This window comes from Loxodonta africana, chromosome 13 (assembly GCF_030014295.1).
Source record: "Loxodonta africana isolate mLoxAfr1 chromosome 13, mLoxAfr1.hap2, whole genome shotgun sequence".
In the NCBI taxonomy this organism is placed as follows: domain Eukaryota; kingdom Metazoa; phylum Chordata; class Mammalia; order Proboscidea; family Elephantidae; genus Loxodonta; species Loxodonta africana.
Genome location: NC_087354.1, coordinates 75435259 through 75459489, shown reverse-complemented (window position 1 = coordinate 75459489; position 24231 = coordinate 75435259). Strand labels below are relative to the sequence as shown.

General features: G+C 43.4%; 1 protein-coding gene across 1 annotated transcript in view; it reads right to left on the bottom strand.

Annotated features, from left to right (window-relative positions):
• Positions 1-23330, bottom strand: part of FHDC1 (FH2 domain containing 1) — a 46803-nt gene extending 23473 nt beyond the window's left edge. Inside the window, exons 1-5 of the mRNA XM_023557114.2 lie at positions 17792-23330; positions 7370-7431; positions 6544-6646; positions 582-667; positions 389-489 (exon numbers count right to left, since the gene is read on the bottom strand). Of these exons, the coding sequence (XP_023412882.1) occupies positions 389-489; positions 582-667; positions 6544-6646; positions 7370-7431; positions 17792-18289 (850 nt within the window). The 5' untranslated portion in view covers positions 18290-23330. The remainder of the gene's footprint in view (positions 1-388; positions 490-581; positions 668-6543; positions 6647-7369; positions 7432-17791) is intronic.
• Positions 23331-24231: the final 901 nt, after the last annotated feature.

Here is a 24231-nt window from a genome sequence, read left to right as displayed (position 1 = left end):
TACCACTGAACCAAATCCCCCATTCTGTGTACATGTACACCCCCACCCACAGCGCGCCCGTGCGCGCACACACACACAAAACACTCAAACAGAAAGCTAGCCTAGGGCAGAAGCAAGAAAGAGCCACAATCAGCAAGCTTACTCCAAAGCTTGAGATAAAAGAAACCTTCGTGGAAGGATAACATGTAAATTAAAATTCGGTAGGCAAAAAAAAGAAAAGTAAATAGAAATAAATCTTAAATGCCATCCCTGATGACATCTCCTATCTCCTCTTAGGATGTATCAGAAATGGGACTTTCCATGTCTAATTTTAACTGAATAGTCTTTTCAACAAACTGCTACCACAACTAATAACAGCAAATGCATGTGAGATCATGTGTTTACTTACCTTTTGTAGCAGTTCTTAACATTGTTATATCTGTGTATAGAGAAGAACAAGAAGGTAAAAATTCCTTCTTTAGCACCATGGCTTCAATCCGAAGTGAGTAGCTGGAAAATGAATAAATAAACTGTAGACTGCAGTGTCAGTAATGTAAAAGTCACGCTCTGCACAGAACAATGATCAAGGATGATATCCTTACTTTGGCACCTGAATTAAGCAGTGCATAAAGGAGTCTGCCAGCGACAGCTTGGACACATCACTACTGAATGCTTTTAATTTCTTTACCTAAAAGACAAATAAAAAGGAGGCAGAGAAAAAAAAATATTTAGGATTAAAATTTAAGATTATTAGAAATTTCATTTTAGAATTCTTCTAAGAAAATAGGACTTTGTTGCTAAATCAAATTAATAAAAATGCAGAACTAAGAAAAGACAGAAAAGGAAATCATCACACCTACAACTTTGTTTTTTTTTTAAAGGAAAAAAAAAACTCACAAACTCGAAAGAGAGGAGCTAGTGTCACTTCTATAGATGTACCCGTACCCATTGCCATCGAGTCAATCTGAACTCATAGTGACCCGGTAGCAGAGTAGAACTGCCCCTTGGGGTTTCCAAGACTGTAAATCTTTATAGAAGCAGAATGCTGTATCTTTCTCCCTCAGAGGTGCTGGTGGGTTTGCAGCTGAGTGGCTAACCGCTGGGCCACTAGGGCTCCAAACCCACTAACCCATTCCCCTACGAATCAGAGAGGTGGAGCCACTAGAACCCTTAGGGGCATTACTACAGGGAGACTGAAAAAGGATCAGCTGTAAGGATGAACATTTTCTGTAACAGTCTGCAAGGGGAGATCACTGTTTTGGAGAAGAAGGAAGAGACTGGATAGTCATTACAACATGATTCTTCGAGTTATAAGTGAAAAAAAAAATCCTAGCATTTTGGACATAAAATACTTAGGCTGGGTAAGGTCTAAGACATCTCCTCTCTATCAAATTCCATGTCACTTATAATAGCTTCATTGGAAGGGACTACTGTATCTGGCTCTCCAGCAGGAAGATAGAAAAGAAAAACTGATAAAACAACTGTAAGACCAATGCCAAGACTTCCCCCTCTGAAAAGAGCAGGTAATAAAACAGCACATACAGCAGGATCCCATTGCTGTACATTTTTAAAAGCGTCTATTGTCCCCCAACCCTCCCACGCACACACCACACACACAACAAGACGACTCAAAGGCCAGCCGCGAGTACACCAGGTGATAGGACTACAAGAGGCTCTTCTTTTCTTCCACCACTCATTTGTAATTTCCAAAATGTCCGCAATGAACATGTATTTATTCCTCTTGTAAATAATTAAACTAAACTAAATGTTATGAAACACATACAAATATTCCTTCAAATGCAGTAAAAAAAAAAAAAGTTCTGACAGATATATCGCCAAACAGCTAACAGGTGGGTGTGGGGGCAAAGAGGTCCCCACATTCCACAGAACAAATTCTCACACAGCATCACATAGAAACTGGATCCATCCAATGGCAAGAGCGCTTTAAGTCTACCGTAACAGCGAATCTTCCAACAAAACTACGTCACAGTAAATAGTGCCTTAATCATACCAGTAAATTCTACAGCCTATTGTTACAGCTAATTGTTGCCAACAAGCACTTTCCACTTTTTATTATTCTTTATAAAGCTTACCCTCTTTCCCATAAAAATAACACGATTTTTAAGTCTCTTGAAAAATCAGAAATGACACTTGAAAAATATAAAGGAGGAAGTATTTGAAAAGATCCACAAACTGAAGTATGTGAATTCCCTGAAAATATAAAATGTAACAGTGCAAACTCACACCCTAGCATTAAGTCTAGTCCTTAAAACTACTTTTTTGGTTTTTTTTTTTTTAATGGGCAGAAAATAGCCATGTATGGAATTGTATTATTTCCCCTACCTTTAAGGTCCAAGAATGAATTCACCATTTTTAGCTTTACTAAATTCATGGGCAGATGGAACTTCTAATTTAGATAAACTCAAGTCAGTGCCACATTTCTGAACTGAGAAAATCATGGGCTGAATTCTGATCCCTTCTGAACTAGAGTTTCACTATATATGGGCAGGGGCACAGTGAGGGTGTACCTTTTATAAGACCATATATGCCGCATGTGGAAAGCCTATGAAAGCCACAGCACAGTTCTCAGTCTGAAGTATAAGAACAGGTCATGAGAGGGAAACTTGGTAAATATTTCTATTAAACATCAGACTAAACTGTAAGTGAGTGATGATTAATATCCTTCACTTATGTAAAGGGCTAAAAATGTTTATGGATTTCAAGAGAATGGCAATGGAAAGATACTACTGAATTTAAATGCCATGTATACAGTTCTTAATTCTTATTTCAAAATGAGATTTGTGTTCATTAAGAGAGATTACTGTACCTTTGCAGAGCAGAGAAGAAAGAGAAGTGAACAAACCCTATAATTATTATACAGTCTCAGCATCATTATCAACGAGCATTTATTAAACATCGTTAGGCACGATTTGTTGGCTGAGCCAAGTGACTCTCATTACAGCCCTGGCTGTGTCGGGTTTCTGTCTTAATAGCAAACAGCAAGCTCCTTAAGACTCACACATTCTGAAGGGCAGGCCGCCTTCATTCTCTAAGTCCATTCACATGGCCTTGACATAGCAGGATTTCCCACAAACATACCCATCCAACAGAAGACCCTGAGCTTCCTCTTTGTCATTCCCCTTTGGGAAGGAGAGTAAACAAAGATGGCAGGAAAAAAACAAAAAAACACAACTGCCCTCAAGTCGATTCTGATTCATGGTGACCCCAAGTGTCTAAGAGTAAAACTGTGCTCCATAGAGTTTTTGATGGTTGATTTTTCAGAAGTAGATCAACAGGCCTTCCTTCTGAGGTGCCTTTTGGTTAGGAGCTGAGCATGTTAACTGTTTGCACCACCCAGGGACTCTGAAGGCAGTAAAGTGGTAATAAAAACGTCCAGAGGAGGCAAAGCAACCTGCTTCTAGAGAGAACAGAAAATTTCTACCATCTTCTAGCCCTGTATCCATGCCACTAAGACGGCAAGTAGACATAAGAGAATAGAAGGAAGAGCTGTTAGGCTGGGGTGAAGGTGAGCTGCTCCCTTTGACCTCTACCTGGCTCCTATTCAAGCCTCTTCACACCCAGGCCCCCTGTGACCTGAACACTTTGCTGTATTCACAACACACTCCCAGGGCTCTCATTTCTGGGTGCCTCTTCCTCTGCAAGTTTTAACCACGCATTTGAGGAAAGATGAACAAACACACTAAAGAAAACATTTGTGGTGGAGGAGGGCAGAGAAAGTCCTGAAGACAAATTAACCTTGAGTTGGATCATCAGCTGGGAACTCAAGAGAGAAGAGGGTTGTTTCCGTTCGTATTTTTCTGAGTGCTGATAAGATTACAGTATTGCTCCAGTGACACTTTTTCACACCAGTACTCTGTGATAGCAGAGGCAATGAAAAGGCTGTGAGGCCAGCCTGCCGAGAGGCGCAGTCTTGACAACCTTTGCCCTTCCTTCCTCAAAGGGAGGAAGTGGAGTGGAGCAGAAAGATCTGTTCTGGGGTTAGACAATTCAGGGTTCAATTCCAACCCTCTCCTTTCTCACCTATCAGTCATGGGATGCTAGGCAAGTCATAGCCAACCTACGTAAGCCTCAGTTTTTCATCTGCAAAATGAGGAACATCTTATGTTGCTGTGAGGATTAAATGAAAAAACACGAAAAATAATAGCTACGGTTTATTAACTTCCTGTGTACCAAGCATTTAAATACATTATCTGGTTTAACTTAATTTTGCCCTGTAGAGTGCCCAGAACGTGGGGGTCCTTGATAAATGTTTAGTCCCTTCTTGAGCTAAAAATGAGCACAGAACATTAATTACATCACAGGCTTAATGTGGTTACATCATACGCTTACGCATTTATTAGCATATTTTGGCCACATTCCTAAACCTCTCTTCCTTGGCCCCGCCTCCTCCTTGGTTCCGTCCCCACCCGCCATCCTCCACCAAGAGACCCAAAGACTCCTTGGGTCTGGTTGGTGCCAGAGGCCACACAGCCTCACAACACAGCCAATTTGTCCTTGCAGCAGGCATTCCTCCGTAGGTGGCTTCAGCCTTCCGAGAGGTCCTTTGATGGCAGGATTCCCAGAGAGGGCAGGGAGGGGCACCCGGCTGCCCTGGGGACTGCCAGGGTGTTCCTGCTGGAGGAAGCTCCCAGACGAGTTTGGAGGGCGTGGTGCTCTAAAGCCCAGAGTCAGTAATGTAAACAAGGAGCGGTGTGACCAAGCTTGTCAGATATTCACACTGAGGATGACCTCGCCGCAGGAGGGTGATGGGAGAAACAGCTGTGGCTGCTCAGTGGCTGGGAAGGCATTTCAGGATCCCACGCCAACGGTTCATCTCAGTGGGACACTGTCTCTGGGCTTAGCTGATTGTCTGGGTCAGAGAGTGCCTCAGGACTTGGGGCATCGCTTGGGTGGGTTTCAGTCATCTGGCCCTTCACATTCTTCCCTTTGAGTCCCGCACACAGCTCAGCACACAGTTCTTTCGAATGGGATAGATTTGACAGCTAACTTGCTTTTCTGAAAGATCCCTTATTCTCCCACAGTCTCTGCATTCCCTAAGCACCTCTGGGTTTTAAATAAGAAATGAAGACATTAAGAAAACCGCATTCCACCTTCTACCTCTCCACTGTGTGAAGCTGGCGGCCTCCCTCCTGCCTAACCTGCTTGTAGTTAGAAATCCAGAGCTTTGAGAGCGCTTGGCCGAGCATTATCCAATCTGAGGCTTACTCAGAAAGGATGAGGTCAGTGAGGAGAGGGGACCAAGGGCGGTCCTATGGAGAAGTCCCGGGCAAAAGCCCAAGCAGGAAGAAGGTTCCAAGAGCCTCTCAGCCTTTTTCAGTGCAACTCAAATTAAACTCAAGAGATCCTAATTAAAGATTTTGGAACTCCCACTCTTCACATAAAAGAAAGATTAAGGACTGTTCAGTATGTAAGATCCAGGGTAAATTATGATTTAATGTACTTTTCCCTTGAGGCTCTAAGGCCTTTTACTAACACTAACAAATGCCATTAATTCACCTTGGCCTAGGTAAATTACACTTAATTTGCAAACAGAAAACTCAAGGTAGAGAGAGCCTCGGGTTATTAAAAGTACTCAGTATATCAGTAATATACTAAGACCCTGAACTTGACTTCTTGAGTTTAATACTAACCAATATAAAAGAAAAGGTATAAATACATTTCTCTCGCATGTGATTAAAGGTGCTGAAAATCAGGTTCCATTTATTACCTGTGGGAAGAGGATGAGGATGGGAAGGGCCGGCAGTGCACGTGAAAAGGAGGCCTCACACTTTTTACTCTGTAAGATTCTATTATTTAAATGTGTACGAGCATGTGTATTTGTATAATTTCTTACTGAGTTTTTTCAAGGGTTGCTTGGTTGAGAAACAAAGGACAACATAACAATTTTGGAAGGTTTTATAAAATTGTTATTCTGTTTTTCCTACTGAGCTTCTAACCATTCGGCAATTCGGTTAATTACGTCTAGAAAAACCCGGTAAGTTTTATTATGCTACTGTGTTACTACAACAGAAATTTCTAGTCTTTAGGCAATTGTGTCGACAACAGTTACTTACAGTTTACCCACCTCTTCAAATTTTTGGAGCAACGAAAAATGGTTGTTTTCTTTTTTTAAAATACATAATTCAAAATAACCTGGCTTCACCCGAGGCAGAAACGGTCATTAGAGGATGGAAAAGAGAACTAAAACTTATTAAGCCCCCATGTGCCAAGTACCATGTTAGATATGTAACTAGGATTTAATCATCTGACAACCCAATGATGTAAGCATCATTATCCTCACTTTACAGGTGAGGAAAATAGAGTCCACAGGAGTTAAGAAGCTTGTCCGCGTTTCTCTGGTAAGGGTACGATGGCTCACATTTGCACATAGATTCTGACTCTTAACCCATGCTCTTTCTAGTGGGTCACCTTTTACTTTTACGTGAGAAAATTCAGGGGTCTGGATAGGCCAGTGCCTTTCCAATGTCAGTTTTGACACTCCTAAAAATATTACACTTTGATCATCACTTCTCACATCTAACAAGCGTGTGCCAAATTCCTTACCTCTTCTGACTCTGGCAAAAGCTTAAGCAACTCTCGCAAGGTCTCCGATCCATAGTGCTCACTCCTTCCTTGATGGATATCTTCCACAACAGACTGAGGAGACCTTGAAAAGATACAGATTCCAGTTCACGTTTACTGGAGTGGCAACAGAAACTAGCCGGTGGGGATGAAAACAAAGCACCTCCACCTTCCTTTCCACCCACCTTCTCCCCAGCCTGACCGGCAGTATAGGGTCAACGCTCACATCAGCACCACTGAAGGGAAACTTGGGATCCTGAACACCCTGAGACCCCTTCACAACATGGGATCCTGAACACCCAGAGACCCCTTCACAACATGGGATCCTGAACACCCAGAGACCCCTTCAACCAGAAAACCAGCCTGGGGCATCCCAGAAAGGCTTAAGGCAGGAATAGCCCCTGGGACTCTCCTTTGAGAGGATAGAAAAATCATCTTCGGTCTCACTGGAACTCCTGGAGAGCCTTCTCCTTTCCACTTAAAACCCTCAAATTTAATAGCTGTTTAACTTACCAGTTCCAACCTATACTCAAGGGGCAACGCTAAAGATGAATCTATAAATTTCCTGGCATGACAGGCTTGAATGGACACCCCAGGGCCATTCTCGCTGTACTTGAAGCCACTGAATTATGTTTTCCTGAAGGAAAACAGCAGAACATGACAGACCCCTGCAAATTCATCAAGGCATGCATCTAAAAGGGATTTGAATGCATGAGGAATGATTTTCACTCAGAATTGGAGTTTCGGCTCAGTCACACCCAGGTGACGCTCAGAGCATGGATATAACCAAAGTATACAAAAATCTTACTTCTTAAATTGCTTAAGAAATATCCCAATGTTCATGCTCCGCTTTGCATCCAAGATAGTAATCTGGAAAAAAAATGTAGAGACAGAAGATTATTAAAGTACAAGTAAAAAAGAGTTAGAGGAAAGAAGAAAAGTAAAACCCATCAAAGTACAAAACTAATTTATAAGAAAGTAATCTCCACTGTGCAAATTTTGGAAACCCTGATGGCAGACTGGTTAAGAGTTTGGCTGCTAACCAAAAGGTTGGCGGTTTGAATTCACCAGCCGCTCCTTGGGAACCCTATGGGGCAGGTCTATTCTGTCCTATAGGGTCGCTATGAGTCGGAATCAACTCGACAGCAGCGGGTTGGCTTTAATATAATTTTATGAACACTAAATTAAAATATTATTATCTCCCAACTTTCTTCAATATTATAGTTCCTTAACTGTATAGTTATATATGTTTTAAAATAGATGTGTACTTAAATCTTTTTAACTTAGCAATTTCCTCTTAGAATAATATAGCCCACACTTAAAAGCCATGATTTGGACACAGATGTCTTAGCCTAGAAAGAATCATATGAGACTTGAACTGCAAAAGGAAAAAAAAAACTGTAAAGACATTGTACAACCCCAATTTAGGGATATTAAAGGACATCTCCTGTCATCTTCAGAAACATCATAAAATGCTCAACTGTTTTCTAAAAGCAAACTCACATTTTTTTGAAAAAGTAAATATATGTCCAATAACACTTTTAGAAAGAAGTAAGAAAGCATCGTGTATCTTATTTACTCAGAATTAAAAAAGGAAAACCGGTGCTATAGTTCACCAAGTCTAAGATGCACACTTTGCACTTTAACATCTCTGGAATTAGGATGTGTCTTACAATGTATGGCATCTTAGGTCTGATGAAATATGGCAGCTATTCTAGTGGATCATCAAAACCCAGATTTTGATTGCAACAGGTTTTTACGGCTCAACAGTAATAATCTGGAAGGGTTTTATCAGCCTAGGAATTATACTGAACTTATTACTTTTTTTTTTTTTAATACAGAAGCTTTTTATTTTTCTGGAAGTAAATATCCAGGATGTATGGAGGAAAGATAACGTTAAAACTGCTGCAATTTTTTCCACTTGTTTTTTGATAAAGAGAGCCTAGCTATAATAGGAATGTTGTTATAATGTCCTTCCCTTCCAAATGTATGTTATTCATTGTGAACAAAAGGGAATCAGGTTTCAGACTAAATTCCTGATCTCTGGGCCTGCTTCAAAGTTTATAAGAATGCTTAGAAGCAGCAAGACTGTTAACCGATGTTAATGTCACTTCCTGGCTATGAGGTTAAATTTTTACAAAAGTATGGTTGCCTTCTTTTGAAGACTAATCTTAAACCACCACATTATTTACTAACCCAGAGCTTTTTTTCATATTAATACAATCACCTGCCAGCCATAAAATAAACTCCCAAAGCTAGAAGGGCAGGCTTCTTATTGGAATCCTACCCAGGGATTTCAGTTCAAGTTCAGTGTGAAAGGAGGGGAGAGAAGGAGGAAAAGAAAGGGTGAGAAGAAAACAGGTCAAACTTAACACGCTTTGACAAGGAAAGCTCACCCTAAAAAGAGGAATCTAAATTTATTAGGACAGAAAACTATGTGCTTTTGGTTAGCAGCCAAGCTCTTAACCACTGTGCCACCAGGGCCCCTAGTGGTATTCACAGGGGGATTTTTTTTAGGAATGGGGGGCAGATTTATAGAAAGCCATCTGCAGTGCCTGGCCAAGTCCCCTGGTAGCCCTAGAGTTGTATCTGTGGGAGGATGGACAGAAGTCATTTTCCTACCAGTTAAGACACCTGCCAGGAGCCTAAGGACTTCCTTAGCCCTAAAGGAGTAGCCCACCACATTCAATAAAGAGGCAGCCACAGCCTCAAGGAACTGCTGTTCACAGCTTGAGGTGGGGCCTCAGAAACCATTCACCAATTTAAGGAAGTCAGTAATATCCCCTAAGGAAAAACCTGGGCACTTAGAGGGAAATCAAAGCCCAGAACCTTGTCCAAACCAAAGAAAACGAGACAACTGATAACGTGGGGACAGCCCACTCTTTCCTGATATCCCTAGACCTCCTCTGCATTAGGAGCCTCTTTCTCATAGTTACCACTCTTGACCCTTCTACAGAGGTGTTTATAGAGGTGGTTGTTGAAGTCCTTTAAAGACAGTTGTCACTACACATGCAAATTAGCTTATCTTACTTCCCAAATGCTTGCAGCCTCAAAGCTGGGCAATTGAGAAACGAATCTGTGTGGGATTGGGTGGTGCTTTGGAATCACTCAGGGCAATGGAATTTGCACATAGGATCTCTGGGGACTCACTGGCTGCCCAAGCTTGGAAGTCATAGACATCTCGCCTGAAGAAGAACAGGATGAACCAACCTGGCTCATGAATGAGCCCGGGCCACCCCGCCCCCCTTCCCCTCTAGTCAATCCATAACCCACTCTTTCGGACAGCCCAGGACCTGTAGGCAGGCCCACCACTGAAGTCAGTGTCTGCAACAGCAGATGCAGCCAATGGACTACAGAGTTCACCAGCTTTTCCGCTGTGTACCACCGAGTCAATTCCGATTCACAGTGACCCTAAATGACTGGTGGAACTGCCTCATAGGGTTTCCTAGGCTGTAATCTTTACCAGTGCACATTGCCAGGTCTTTTCTCCCAAGGAGCAGCCAGTGGGTTTGAACCACCGGCCCTTCAGTTAGCGGCTGAGCGCTTAACCATTACACCATCAGGGCTCCTTCTATTACAAGCCTACATTCTCCTACCAGTTGTTTGTTGTCGTTAGGTGCCGTCAAGTCGGTTCTGACTCACAGCGACCCTATGCACTACAGAACGAAACACTGCCCGGTCCTGCACCATCCTCACAATCGTTGTTATGCTTGAGATCATTGTTGCAGCCACTGTGTCAATCCACCTTGTTGAGGGTCTTCCTATTTTCCACTGACCCTGTACTCTGCCAAGCATGATGTCCTTCTCCAGGGACTGATCCCTCCTGACAACATGTCCAAAGTATGTAAGACGCAGTCTCGCCATCCTTGCCTCTAAGGAGCATTCTGGCCGCACTTCTTCCAAAACAGATTTGTTCGTTCTTTTGGCAGTCCATGGTATATTCAATATTCTTTGCCAACGCCACAATTCAAAGGCGTCAACTCTTCTTCAGTCTTCCTTATTCATTGTCCAGCGTTCACATGCATATGATATGATTGAAAATACCATGGCTTAGGTCAGGCACACCTTAGTCTTCAGGGTGACATCTTTGCTCTTCAACACTTTGAAGAGGTCCTTTGCAGCAGATTTGCCCAATGCAATGCGTCTTTTGATTTCTTGACTGTTGCTTCCATGGCTGTTGATTGTGGATCCAAGTAAAATGAAATCCTTGACAACTTCAGTCTTTTCTCCGTTTATCATGATGTTGCTCATTGGTCCAGTTGTGAGGATTTTTGTTTTATGTTGAGGTGTAATCCATACTGAAGGCTGTGGTCTTTGATCTTCATTAGTAAGTGCTTCAAGTCCTCTTCACTTTCAGCAAGCAAGGTTGTGTCATCCGCATAACGCAGGTTGTTAATGAGTCTTCCTCCAATCCTGATGCCCCCTTCTTCTTCATATAGTCCAGCTTCTCGGATTATTTGTTCAGCATACAGATTAAATAGGTATGGTGAAAGAATACAACCCTGACGCACACCTTTCCTGACTTTAAACCGATCAGTATCCCCTTGTTCTGTCCGAACAACTGCCTCTTGATCTCTGTAAAGGTTCCTCATAAGCACAATTAAATGTTCTGGAATTCCCATTCTTCGCAGTGTTATCCATAGTTTGTTATGATCCACATAGTTCAAATGCCTTTGCATAATCCATAAAACACAGGTAAACATCCTTCTGGTATTCTCTGCTTTCAGCCAGGATCCATCTGACATCAGCAATGATATCCCTGGTTCCATGTCCTCTTCTGAAACCAGCCTGAGTTTCTGGCAGTTTCCTGTCGATATACTGTTGCAGCCATTTTTGAACGATCTTCAGCAAAATTTTGCTTGTGTGTGATATTAATGATATTGTCCTATAATTTCCACATTCAGTTGGGTCACTTTTCTTGGGAATAGGCATAAATATGGATCTCTTCCAGTCAGTTGGCCAGGAAGCTGTTTTCCATATTTCTTGGCATAGACAAGTGAGCACCTCCAGCGTTGCACCTGTTTGTTGAAACATCTCAATTGATATTCCATCAATTCCTGGAGCCTTGTTTTTCGCCAATGCTTTCAGAGCAGCTTGGACTTCTTCCTTCAGTACCATCGGTTCCTGATCATACGCCACCTCTTGAAATGGCTGAATATCGACTAATTCTTTTTGGTATAATGACTCTGTGTATTCCTTCCATCTTCTTTTGATGCTTCCTGCGTCATTTAATATTTTCCCCACAGAAAATATTCACTATTGCAACTGGAGGCTTGAATTTTTTCTTCAGTTCTTTCAGCTTGAGAAACGCCGAGCGTGTTCTTCCCTTTTGGTTTTCCATCTCCAGCTCTTTGCACGTGTCATTATAATACTTTGTCTTCTCGAGAGGCCCTTTGAAATCTTCTGTTCAGTTCTTTTACTTCATCAATTCTTCCTATTGCTTTAGCTGCTCGACGCTCAACAGCAAGTTTCAGAGTCTCCTCTGACATCCATCTTGGTCTTTTCTTTCTTTCCTGTCTTTTCAGTGACCTCTTGCTTTCTTCATGGATGATGTCCTTGCACAACTCATCTGGTCTTCGGTCACTAGTGTTCAATGCGTCAAATCTGTTCTTGAGATGGTCTCTAAATTCAGGTGGGATATACTCAAGGTCATATTTTGGCTCTCGTGGACTTGTTCTGATTTTCCTCATGTTCAGCTTGAACTTGCACATGAGCAATTGATGGTCTGTTCCACAGTCGGCCCCTGGCCTTGTTCTGACTGATGATATTGAGCTTTTCCATCGTCTCTTTCCACAGATGTAGTCAATTTGATTTCTGTGTGTTCCATCTGGCGAGGTCCCTGTGTATTTTTTTTTTTTTTTTTTTAAGTATAGTCGCTGTTTATGTTGGTGAAGGAAGGTATTTGCAATGAAGAAGTCGTTGGTCTTGCAAAATTCTATCATTCAATCTCCGGCATTGTTTCTATCACCAAGACCATATTTTCCAACTACTTATCCTTCTCCTTTGTTTCCAACTTTCGCATTCCAATCACCAGTAATTACCAATGCATCTTGATTGCATGTTCAATTGATTTCAGACTGCAGCAGCTGATAAAAACTTCTATTTCTTCATCTTTGGCCCTAGTGGTTGGTGCGTATATTTGACTAATAGTCGTATTAACTGGTCTTCCTTGTAGGCGTATGGATATTATCCTATCACTGACAGCGTTGTAGTTCAGGATAGATCTTGAAACGTTCTTTTTGATGATGAATGCAACACCATTCCTCTTCGAGTTATCATTCCTAGCATAGTAGACTATATGATTCACAATGGCCATACTGTTTTCAGTATTGTTCCTCCTCAGTTCGGCCATTCCCAAGCTCAAACTTCTCCTATCTGCCAACAACTTCTCCTTTTGGGGTATAATGGAACTTACTTATAAGACTTTATAAGACCTTTAAAGTCAATTTCAGCTCACTAATGCCTAGGATATCGATGTTTCATTTTTGACAATTTCCAATTTCCTTAGATTCATACTTCGTACTTTCCAGGTTCCGATTATTAATGGATTTTTGCAGCTGTTTCTTCTCATTTTGAGTTGTGCCACATCAGCAAACGAAAGTCCCAAAAGCTTTACTCCACCCATGTCATTAAGGTTGACTCTACTTGGAGGAGGCAGCTCTTCCCCAGTCATCTTTTGAGTGCCTTCCAACCTTCGGGGGCTCATCCTCCTGCACTGTTTCAGACAATGTTCCACTACTCTTCATAAGGTTTTCACTGGCTAATGCTTTTCAGAAGTAGACTGCCGGGTCATTTTTCCTAGTCTGTCTTAGTCTGGAAGCTCAGCTGAAACCTGTCCTCCATGGGTGACCCTGCTGGTATCTGAATACCAGTGGCATAGTTTCCAGCATCACAGCAACACACAAGCCCCCACAGTACAAAAAACTGACAGACATGTGAGAGAGTTAACCCATTCCTGGTGAGCAGGGGAGCTACAACGTAAGGTAATGCATTCAACTCAATCCAAGAATTTCCCACTGGGATGTGAGGGAGACCTGCCGGTGATGACAGTCACCCCACAGACTGCTGGATGGCCTGTGGTTCGGTGGCCCTTGGGAACATTAAGACAGAGGTACTACGCTCCTTAGAAGAGGGTGTGTGAACGCCTGCACCACCCCCTCCCTAAAAACTCCCAGAAGCTCTCCTAGTTTCTTCCCTACAATTCTTGTTCCTTCACCTAGTATCAATTCACCTCAAAATTTGCCTTTCATGTCCTCTAAAGGAAGAAAACTTTTTAAACCATGTTCATTTCAGTATACCTACTTAAGTAACACTAAAAAGTGGTTATTTCAATTCCACTTCATATTCTGAAAAGCAAAACAATCTTCCTGTAGCCTCCAACACGAACTTAGCTTTTGGTTTTGGGTGGTTTTCCTTTTTTAAAATTTTGATTGCCTGTCAGTTGGGAATTGCACCCACTCCCACACATTAGAAAGAAATGAAAACCCAGTTCAAGTATATTATTTTTTAAAATACATTTTAAACACTCTATTATGGCCATGTCCCATAATTCTAGAATATATGGGATCATAACATTAGCTGGGATAGACTGATACCTGAAGTACCATGTAGGAAAGGAAAACATCATCTCTCATAAATTTAGCAAAAGCAGTCTTCCTTCCTTCCATTCTTCCTTTCTCTCTCCCACTCTCCCTTTTTTTCTAATAAGCAATTTTAGTTATTTCCTATCTGGTCAATGTAATATTGCTATAGCCATCGTGGTAAATGATTTCAAATGTTAACAACTGTGTTTTTGTGTGTGTGTATGTGAATCTCAATTTTGATCTTTTGATACCTCGTAAGACCTTTTGCTCCCTTGGTTCAATTTTGTCCAGTTGAGTTACATTTACTTTTCTCTGGAGGATAACAGGTCCTACGGCAGAAAGAGACACATACAGACCCAACCAACATTAGTGTGTGAGTCTCTGAGGAGGACGGAGGAACACTGGTAACAGATCGGCAGGCACCAATGGAACCTGAGGGGTGACATCAGTGAACTCTGCAAAGAAGGTGGAGTTGCAGCTAAACCGTTTTTTTTTAAATCCCCAGTAGTATATCTTTGCTATTTCTAATTACCTTATTATGGTTTAATCACTATTGTACCATCACATCTGTAGTTTCTTCAAGGTAATTTTTAGGTAACAAGGGTATAAGCCTAGTAAAATTTTATAACCTTTTTGTTTTCCCTACTAATTGCTCTAATTTACTGTTTTCAGTATCGTTCCTTCTCAGTTTGGCCATTCCCAAGCTCAAACCTCTCCTATCTTCCAACAACTTCTCCTTTTGGGGTATAATGGAACTTACTTATAAGACTTTATAAGCCCTTTAAAGTATAAGCCGGCCACATACTGCCAGGCCATTTCTGTAGGCGGTTATTACGTTTTAAGGGGACAGAATCTGATCCTCAGCACATCTCAACCTCCAGAATTACGGCCTGAGTTGTAAAGTGTTGATGTCATGCATCCAGGCTCTGGGTCTGTCCTTCCGCTGAACATGCTGTTCAAGGTGTTCTCCAGGCCACATGGAGGGCTACTGCTTTCAACCTTGGAATTTGCTTACTCGAGAGTGAGCTGGAGGATTCATTACTGACCTTTCTTAGACTGTAGCTCTAAAGAGTTATAACTTCTTTAGAAGAAAATCTAATGAGAAAAGAAAATAGCTTGTACTATATTCTTTTTTTTTTTTTTATATTCTGTTATGGAAAAAATATATATATATAATACTTCTACCTGTGTTGGACACAGCAGAAGAAACTGAAAATAATTCTGGATGACCTCTGTTATGTGACAATATCACCTAAATCTATACCTGAACTACTTATCATAACCTGAATATTAAACAGTTGAAGAGTTAGATTAGTTATAATACATAATCATGGGGATTTAATATTTCTTTCTATATGCTATTTCTAAGATCAAGACCTACAAGTTCTAAAAGTAAAGATCCAGCTGGGTACAGGACAGGAGAAAGATGAAGGGAAAGTTTTTTTTTTTTTTTTTTTTTAAGGAAATGGATATTTTTGTTTCTGCCATAGCCAGGAAAAGGTGCCATACCCCTGCCACTTCCCTCCCCCCCGAGTGATATTCCCCCCACCTGGGAAACATATTTATTTTTCTTATGGTACTTTAGATGAAGGTTTACAGAACAAACTAGTTTCTCATCAGTTAGCATACACATTGTTCTATGACATTGATTAACAACCCAACAACATGTCAGCACCCTCCCTTCTCAACCCTGGGTTCCCTATTACCAGCTTTCCTGTTTCTTCCTGCCTTCCAGTCCCTGCCTCAAGGCTGGTGCACCCCTTTAGTCTTGTTTTGTTCCCTGAGTGATTCTTAACCTCTCTTTAATTCAAAAACATAAAGCAGCAAGTTCCCTGTACACCCTTAAACTACCAATTGGTAAAATAAATGTCCACCCTTCATAAAGGATGCCACCCGTTGTCATGTGGCTTGCTGCCACCCCAGCGGCATATAGGCGGGTCTCTTCTATTACAGGTGCTCTCCTGGGACATGCACTCCAGCCCACGTCCATTCACTCTTGCCTCCAATACTCTTGGATCTCAGTGAGTAGTAGACATGATTAGAAATGACCTACTGTACAATAAGGAACCTCTGTTGGAAGCTGGGGCAAAGGCCAGGATACTAAGGAAATGATTTATTGCTCCTTCCAATACTGAAAGGATACTTGAAGGGAAAAAAAGGTCTTTGTGAAAAAGAAAGAGGCAGAGAAAGCCTGTTCAGTACTGGAGGGCCCTAAGGTTTCTCCTGAAGACTTCCTTCTCAGATTTATTTCATTGTTTACACTAAAGCAATTCTAATCGCGCTGCTCTCTGCATCTTATTTTATTTTTTTTAATTAGTATTTTATTTTACTTTTGGAGCAAAACCAGTGCCCACTCCACAGCTTCCAGTCATAATGACCAGTGACATTGGTTACATTCTTCACATTGTGTCAACATTCTCCTTATTTCTGTTCTAGCTGTTTCACTCCCATTGACTTAAACCCCCGCCCTCTAGCCTTCTCTGCACTTTATAATAAATAGCCTCTTGGCTATTTCAACAGGGGATCATGCAGCCAGCTTTACGGGTCCCCAAGTGAACTGATGGAGAGGAGCTGACATGTTCCTCAGCCAGAAAGGGAAAAGAGGACAAGATTGTTGGCTCAAGGAGTCAATAATGCATAGAAGCTACTTCTTCATTCCAGGGCCCTGCCCATTTCCTTATCTAGTCAACTCCATCTTTGGCCTATTTTCTCTGCTCCTTCGCAGCAGATTTAAAAAAACGATGGACTTCTGTTGCTGCGTGTACGTGCATGTGCACATGCGCACACAGGAGCACAGAGCATTCTTTCCTTTTAAACCCTGGCTTCCTAATTATTTCTTCTAGCAAGTAGAGGCTTCTCTATTTTCGTGTTTCTAAACTAAGAGTACTTAAAAGTGCAGTTTTTTATTCAGTTTCCGCAATATTTGACGACTTGTAGCTCTGGGGTCTTGCTTTCCATTAACTTCTTATCAACTGCTAGCTTTATTTTTTTTTTTAAGTAACACATTTAGTGTTACCTGGGAAATACACTTCCTCTCGTAAAGTCTATCTGGAAACAGAGCGATGCTTCGGCTCTCTGGAAATCTTTGTTCCACAATGGCCATAATTTAGTTCAGAGGTCTGAGGAATGAAGGCCACCTCAAAAACACTTGCTGAAGGAAAACTGGAGGGGGAAATAAGGGTAAAGTCCATAGGATGTATATTAGTTGATGACGTGATTTAACAAAAGGCGTTTTGTCCCAGACAGCCTAGTTAACCCCAGATAGCTACCAGTCTAGTTCAGAAACTCAGTTTTTGTTTCAACGGAGACTAACATTACTGGGCTTCAGCAAAATTCTCCACCAGGGAAACCACACAGATGTGCTAGAGACAGGACAGGGCTGAGAGGCCAAGAGCCATGGCCCCCAAGTAGCATGTTCTCTACATGAGGTCATAATCCACAGGGATGTCTGGGAGAATGCAGCACGCACACTTTGTATTACTCAGCTCGAGCCCAGCCTATATAGCCATTGCTATCATTTCCAGGGCACATTCGCTTGCATTGTCTTTTTTCTTAGTGAAGTTTAGCAATTTTTTGAAATGCCTGCACACCCCAAACAGAGCACAATGCACTGTGTGGAAGATGACCCCTTCACACCCCATTCTTACCTCTTCTCGAGCATCCCTGAAGGATGAGTTTAGAGCTCCTCCTCTCCTGGAAACGGGAGACTTGGTGGTGTCTTCTTGCTGCCCAAACAGCTCCTCGATGGTCTTGGTATCGATTTGATAGTGATGCTGTTGCCTGGCTGCCAAGGTCCAGATGTTGGTTTTGCCACGGACTTGCTCCTCTGGAATGGTTTTCCAAAAAAAGCTTCTCATCCGCTTCTTCTTCCCAAGGTGACTGTATCCGTTCACGTGAGAAGGTGGGGGCAGTCCTGGAGGCGGAGGAGGGACTGGAGGTCCCCCAGGTAGTGGAGGTGGTGGCGGGGGAGGAGGAGAGGAAAGAAACCCTTCTCCTGAAAACGGACATGGTGGAGGTGGAGGGGGTGGAGGAGGAGGTGGAGGAGACACTGGTGGTGGCGTTTGCCCAATCATGAATCCACCTGCTGTGGCGATATTCCCATTTTCTTTATCACTGCCCAAGGAGACACAATTCATAACATGCATAGTACTGTTGTCTTCTAAGGAGATAATTTCTTGACCTTGAGAAAGCAGACACAAACATCAAACTTGTGTCATACTTTTTCACCCACGGGTCTGCCACCAGACAAAAAAGGCACTTTTGCTTCATGTCATATTCCAAACCTACAAAGAGAAAACAACTTGAAAGTCAGTATAAGCAACATCAGTATAGCTTTTCCCTCCAGAGGCAACTGTAAGGTTCTCCCACATTAGTTGGATATTAAAATCAATGAGGGTTAACACATCCAAAAGTGCATGAAAAGAGACTAATACTTTCCTAAATACCAACCAGATTTTACTACTTGGAAATGCTGTCAAATAAGTAACACTACGCCCAATTAGGAAACCTTTTCTTAAACAGTAAAGTGCCTATTTATTGAAAATCCACTAAGGTTCAGCAAATATTGCTCATTTTATGAGTAATCTACATGCTTACTAACTGGTTCCCTCTCTTTGGGCAATGGATGCGCAGCCCTAGGGAAGAAAATTGCTGAAATGTAAGGCACGAATGACCCTGCCTTTCTCTAGTCTGGGCACATTCCCTACCAATCAGTGGGTCAAAAGGCATCTTCCATCTTGTTCGTAGTAGGAGGACATTTGGAGATGACAAAATAATGGCGTAACTCATTTCCCTGGAGTTGGGGCCACCATGTTCTTGCTCTAAGTGGTGATGTGGCTTCCTTCAGCATAGAGAAAAGAACACTAGATGTGAAGTAAAGGCTCCAGCTCTAAATGAAGCTTTACTGTTTCCCATTTTAGAGGTCTTCTGGCTCCCTAGACTTCACTTTTTCTCATCTATGAAGTCAGGAGGCTGGGATACATTAAACGACCTCTATCGTCCCTTCCAAAGCTATCGTTTTGACTCTAGTTAAGCCACTCTTTGGAAACCACGAGAGCTTTCCTCACACCCCCCTCTTTTGCTTCTTCTGCAAGACAGTTCTGCAGTGCAGTGAATTACTTCATATGGCCCTTCTAGCCATAGTTTGTGGCTCCCACCAAATGACTGGGTGGGACTAAGCAAATGAGTGCCTGTGGCTCACCAAGGGGACAGCTTGCTAATAATATATATAAGGTACAGGGCACCCTCCTGGGGGTGGGACCATACAAATAAGGTTTCTCAAACCCTGACAAGCGGATTGGTCAGTTTTGCCATCCCACTAGGTTTGAAGGGAAACACAGAGAGGGAGCGAGAGGAGAGACAGAGAGAGAGAGGACTTTTAATACTTCCGTATTACAGTGAGAGAGGGTGCAAGACGGCTGTGGTGGGGCTTGCCGATCCTCAGAGCTAAGAGGTGCGGCACTTGCCCAAGAAGGCCCCCAGCAGGGCCCGGTGGCAGAGGGCGAGGAGAAGCTGTCCTGATTGAGGAACTGCGTCCTGAGTTGTTCCTGTCACTTCCAAGTTGATCTCGATCCCGAGTTGTACTCTGTTACTTCCCTAATAAACCACTTAACTCTAAGTATGGTTCGTGAGTTCTGTGAGATGTTGCAGCGAATTACGAACCCAAAGACGAGAGTGGGAGTATTGGGGTTGGGGCGGGGGAGTCACTGACGTTAGAGATGATGGAGTGGAACAGAGGTTTGGAAAAATTCGACATTTGGAACATGTTTAACCTCCGCCTTGGAACCAGCTTTGTGCTGATCCTTATAAAAAAAAAAAACTATTCATTTAATTCACAAAGAAGAGTACACACACACAAAGGCACACTGCCCATATCCTACCTAAGGCCACATATCTATCCCTTATCCACACAGTCAATAACTTATTTTGGTGGCCTGTGTTTTTATTAAATTGAAAAAACTTTTTTTGGTGTTGGGTTGTGACAGGCCTGATGGAAAAACAGGGACCAAACAACTACATTTGTTTAGGCATAAGAATAGGCAAGTGGGGATGGGAGGAAGAGACCCCGCGCAGGATGCCAAGTGGGTGTCCACGCTAGTGTGAAAAGGGGCTGTTCCCTCCAGATCACCAAGTGCCACATGTCGGGCGTATTCCTGGACTTCCGAGCGTGCTTATCCTTTGACAGCATCGTTCATGAAGGCCCATACTTACAAAGACAGACTGGTCAAACCATACTGCCTCATTACCTGGGTGTACACCAGTATCATTCATTCCAATATTATGAAATGCTTTCTACAGAACTATATACGAAGGCATGATTGCCTTGGGATGAAGAGGTGGAGATTCCAGGCTCCTTTGTCTCAGATCCCAGTTCTGCAACTTCCCAGATGGGCAACCCAAGGTAAGGTAGGTTATTTTACCTATGTTTCAGCACCCTCATGTATAATATGAAAATATACCTGTTTCACTGGTTTGTATAAATATAAATAAGCTAATACATGTAAAGTCTTTATCAAGGTGCCTGCAACACAGCTATTATTAATAGCAACAACAAACTGGTGTCCCATGTATGTGATCTCCCTTCATTTTCACAAGCATTATACTTGCTTTAAAATATGTATTCGGTTCATAAACAAAATGCCAAGTTGCCCCTGGCTGCTGGAAACATACCTTTAATATTTCCATTCCCCACTTCCTAAATAATGAGGTGTGTGAGATCTGTCTTTTCCAACACCCAGTGATTCTATATCAAATTATCTCTGCATTACAAGAACAAATGTTACTACGAAACATTCGAATATTTAAGTTTTGAAAATTGTCTATGTGTGGATAGGGAATGGCATTTCCAACTGTTAATTGGATAATTTTTTAAATAAGTAGAAATGGAAATTTTATCCAAGTAGGTTTATAGTTCATTTGCGAGCCAACTGGCTTTTAGAAGGAGTTTTCGTAAGTATCATCAGGGCATAACTAGGCTGTTTTCAGAGTTGGCCTCCCTAAAGCAAATGACTCATTGTCAATTACAATTTATAGTTATATTTGAACTCTTCTTTTTTCAAGACTGTACAGGTAATTCTGGCAGTTTACCCTTACATATTTTAAAATACTTGTGTACGTTACATATCCCATTTATAGAAGAGTTGCTAGCTCTCCATTTCACCTCCAATTTCAGATACGCTGACTTGTTCATCCCTCTTGAGAACGATGATGAGCAAAAAAACATTTCCAACCTAGAAAGCTAGAACTCATCCAGTGCTGTGTAAGTATATGCACAGAAGTGCCATTAAACTTCACAAAGAAAATGTAGAGATACTAATAGTGAGAAAGGGTATACCCTCAGAGGGTATGCAACATCACCATCTTCTCATACCAAAGCCCCAAAAGAATGCAATTCTTCCAGATAAAGGCTTGTTAAAATAAAAAGTGACACATGTTAGCTACGCAATCACATGATTCTAACCACTGCCCTATTTGAAGAAGGAATGTTCTTCAAAAAAAAGTTAAGGGAACAAAAGAAAATTTACAACACTACCCCCGGTATGTTGTCTGACTCATTTTCTCCCAGGGTAACAAGAAGCAAGGATCCTAGCCACCCAACAGCTTCTAATGAATCAGTTCACCAGCAGTGATTAGCCAAGATGTCAATGCTTTCGCTACCAGCACGACTTCAGTGGGGCTTCCCCACGGTCCAGAATTTCCAAAGTCTGAAGAGACGGTAGGAAAAGGACAGTGCAAACAGACATTCTAACCCGTTCCACAGCCCCATGAGATATTTAAAGACAGGATACAAAAAGAACATTGGATTTACTATGGTACTGTCCACCATAAAGATGGAAACGCATAATGCCCGCCAGGACAACGGAGACTGCCTTGGCTCTGTGTGGAAAATGTCAAGTGTCCCATCAATCTCCTCTGGACAGACAGAGATGGCTGGTATTTAACATCTCACCTACAGACTGGGGACCTCAGCGGTAGGAAAGAAGGCTGCTGAGGCTGATCTCTAAGAACAGATGCCCGGCCCTGGACAGAAGGCAGAACTGCCACTGTTAGGCTCTGAAGATTCAAACTTCTCTTCAAGTCCCCTGAGTGCTAATCAGGGTCCATTAGAGGTGTGTCTGATGCTGGACCTTCCTGGTTGAGTATCTTTTAACTACGTGAAATTTTAATAAGTGAATACTGTGGTCATGTAGTCTGGTTGGTCCACAAGCAAAAAGTCTTAGAACGAGAAAGTTCATAAAAGTCTTCAAAGAAGCCCCTGAGGCCCTTCCCCCAAAGCTCTCTTGCTAAACAGCCAACACTGCTTTACCCTTGGTCAGAAACGTCCCTAAAGCGCCACTCTCTTGAAGGGAGTGCACAGGAGGAAAGAAAAGAGCCTTTGTACTTCATCTCACAGGGCATTTAAGAGAAAAACATGTTCCTGAAAGTCAGTTTAGAGCCGTGGAATTTTGGACAGAAAGTCAGTGGGGCCTGGTTGTTCAGCTGGTCACTCACCCTGCGGGTGAGCAATAATTAAAAGTAACTCCAAGAAAAATCTGCCAGAAAACCTTTCTCCCAGATTTCTGACATGTGTCACAGATGAGGTGGGGTACAGAAAGACTAGCCCACACCCTTTGGATGATAAACAGGTTTGGAGAGAAGAGGCTGAGGAACACAAATCTCTATTTTACTTTTGGGAGAAGAAAGGGTGGGAAAAGCACAGGCAATTCTAAAATATGGAATTTTTGCTCTCACTCCACTACTTGAGAAAAGGCTCCTCCACCACCCCCACTTATCTTTCAAATTTTTCCTTGATTATTAAATATAGAACGTCAATCAATACAACCACACAGTGAACCAGCGATGCCGACTTCCAGCTATTCCCCTTGGCACTCCACTCAGCAGTAAAAAGGCCCAAGACACGGTGTTTCCACTCAGCGCGCTTAATCTGTGGCACAACATAAACGTGTCACATGCCTAACACCCCGAGAGCAACACCCTGAGCGCGGAGGAAGAACGCCTAGTTTTCAGTGTACATTTTCACTTTCTCAGTGTCTCATCACCAAGGGAAATACAAGCACATGGGCGCCAAAGGATGCTCTAGAGGGAAGGCAGGCAAGCGTTTGCTACTCTTTCCAGGAAGCCAACTGTGGGCCAGCAGAGGGGGGTCACAGACGGCCGGGCTCTAGGGGTGATTTCTGTCCAAACAGATGTTTAAAAACTGACCACTAAGTTCTGAAGACATTCGGTGTGTAGGGCACCAAGGGCACTGCTTTTTTTTTCAAGTTGGTCTGGGCATATAGCAGTTTCCCAGGTCTTTGCATTGCTAAGCCCACTGCCTCTTTCCGCCCCCAACCCTGCGCCCGGCATCCCGCACCAGCCACTCACCAGAACGCCACCAGCGCGGCCGCCTCCGCCGCAGGAGCCGGCGGACGGCCGCACAAAGGGCTCTTAGGGGTCGCGAGTCCCCGCCGGTGGCGGCCACACGGCCGCGTCCACCCAAATCCCCGGGGGCCTGTATCCAGCGCCCGGCGGCAGCCAGAGATGCGCGAGTGGGAGGTCCCCGCCGGCAGCCGCAAGCCAGCAGCCGGCGTTTCTTATCTGGGCCGAGCCGGAGCACTCCGCGGGCGGGCGCAGGGCCGGGGGCGGGGGCGCCGGTGCTCTGCGGAGATAGACGCCCACAGGCGCGCGCGGGCTCTGCGGCCGACGCAGCGCAAGACAAGGGCACGCTTGGAGCCAGGCCACCCGCCGGCCATGCGGAGACAGCGGCCCCGAGCGGGCCGACGCCGGGGTCCGAGCGGGCCGAAGCCGGGGTCCTACCGAACGACGCCTGGGAAGGGCTGAGCCTCCGGCTCCCGGGAGCGCCGTGCGTCCTCCCGGTCCTGGCGCAGAAGCGGCTGGAGCAGCCGCCCCGCCAGCGCATCCCTCCCCCGGCTGATTGGGCGCTCCCGGCCCCTCCGCCGGCGGGTCAGCGCGGGCAATGGGTCGCTTCGGCCCCACCCCTCGCCCCGAGGGGCCCCTGGTTCAGAACCCGCCCTCCCCCCCCCGCCACCCCAACCCCGGCGGCCGCCCCTCTTCGGGGGCCGCTGCACAGAAGCGGGGAGTTTGAGGG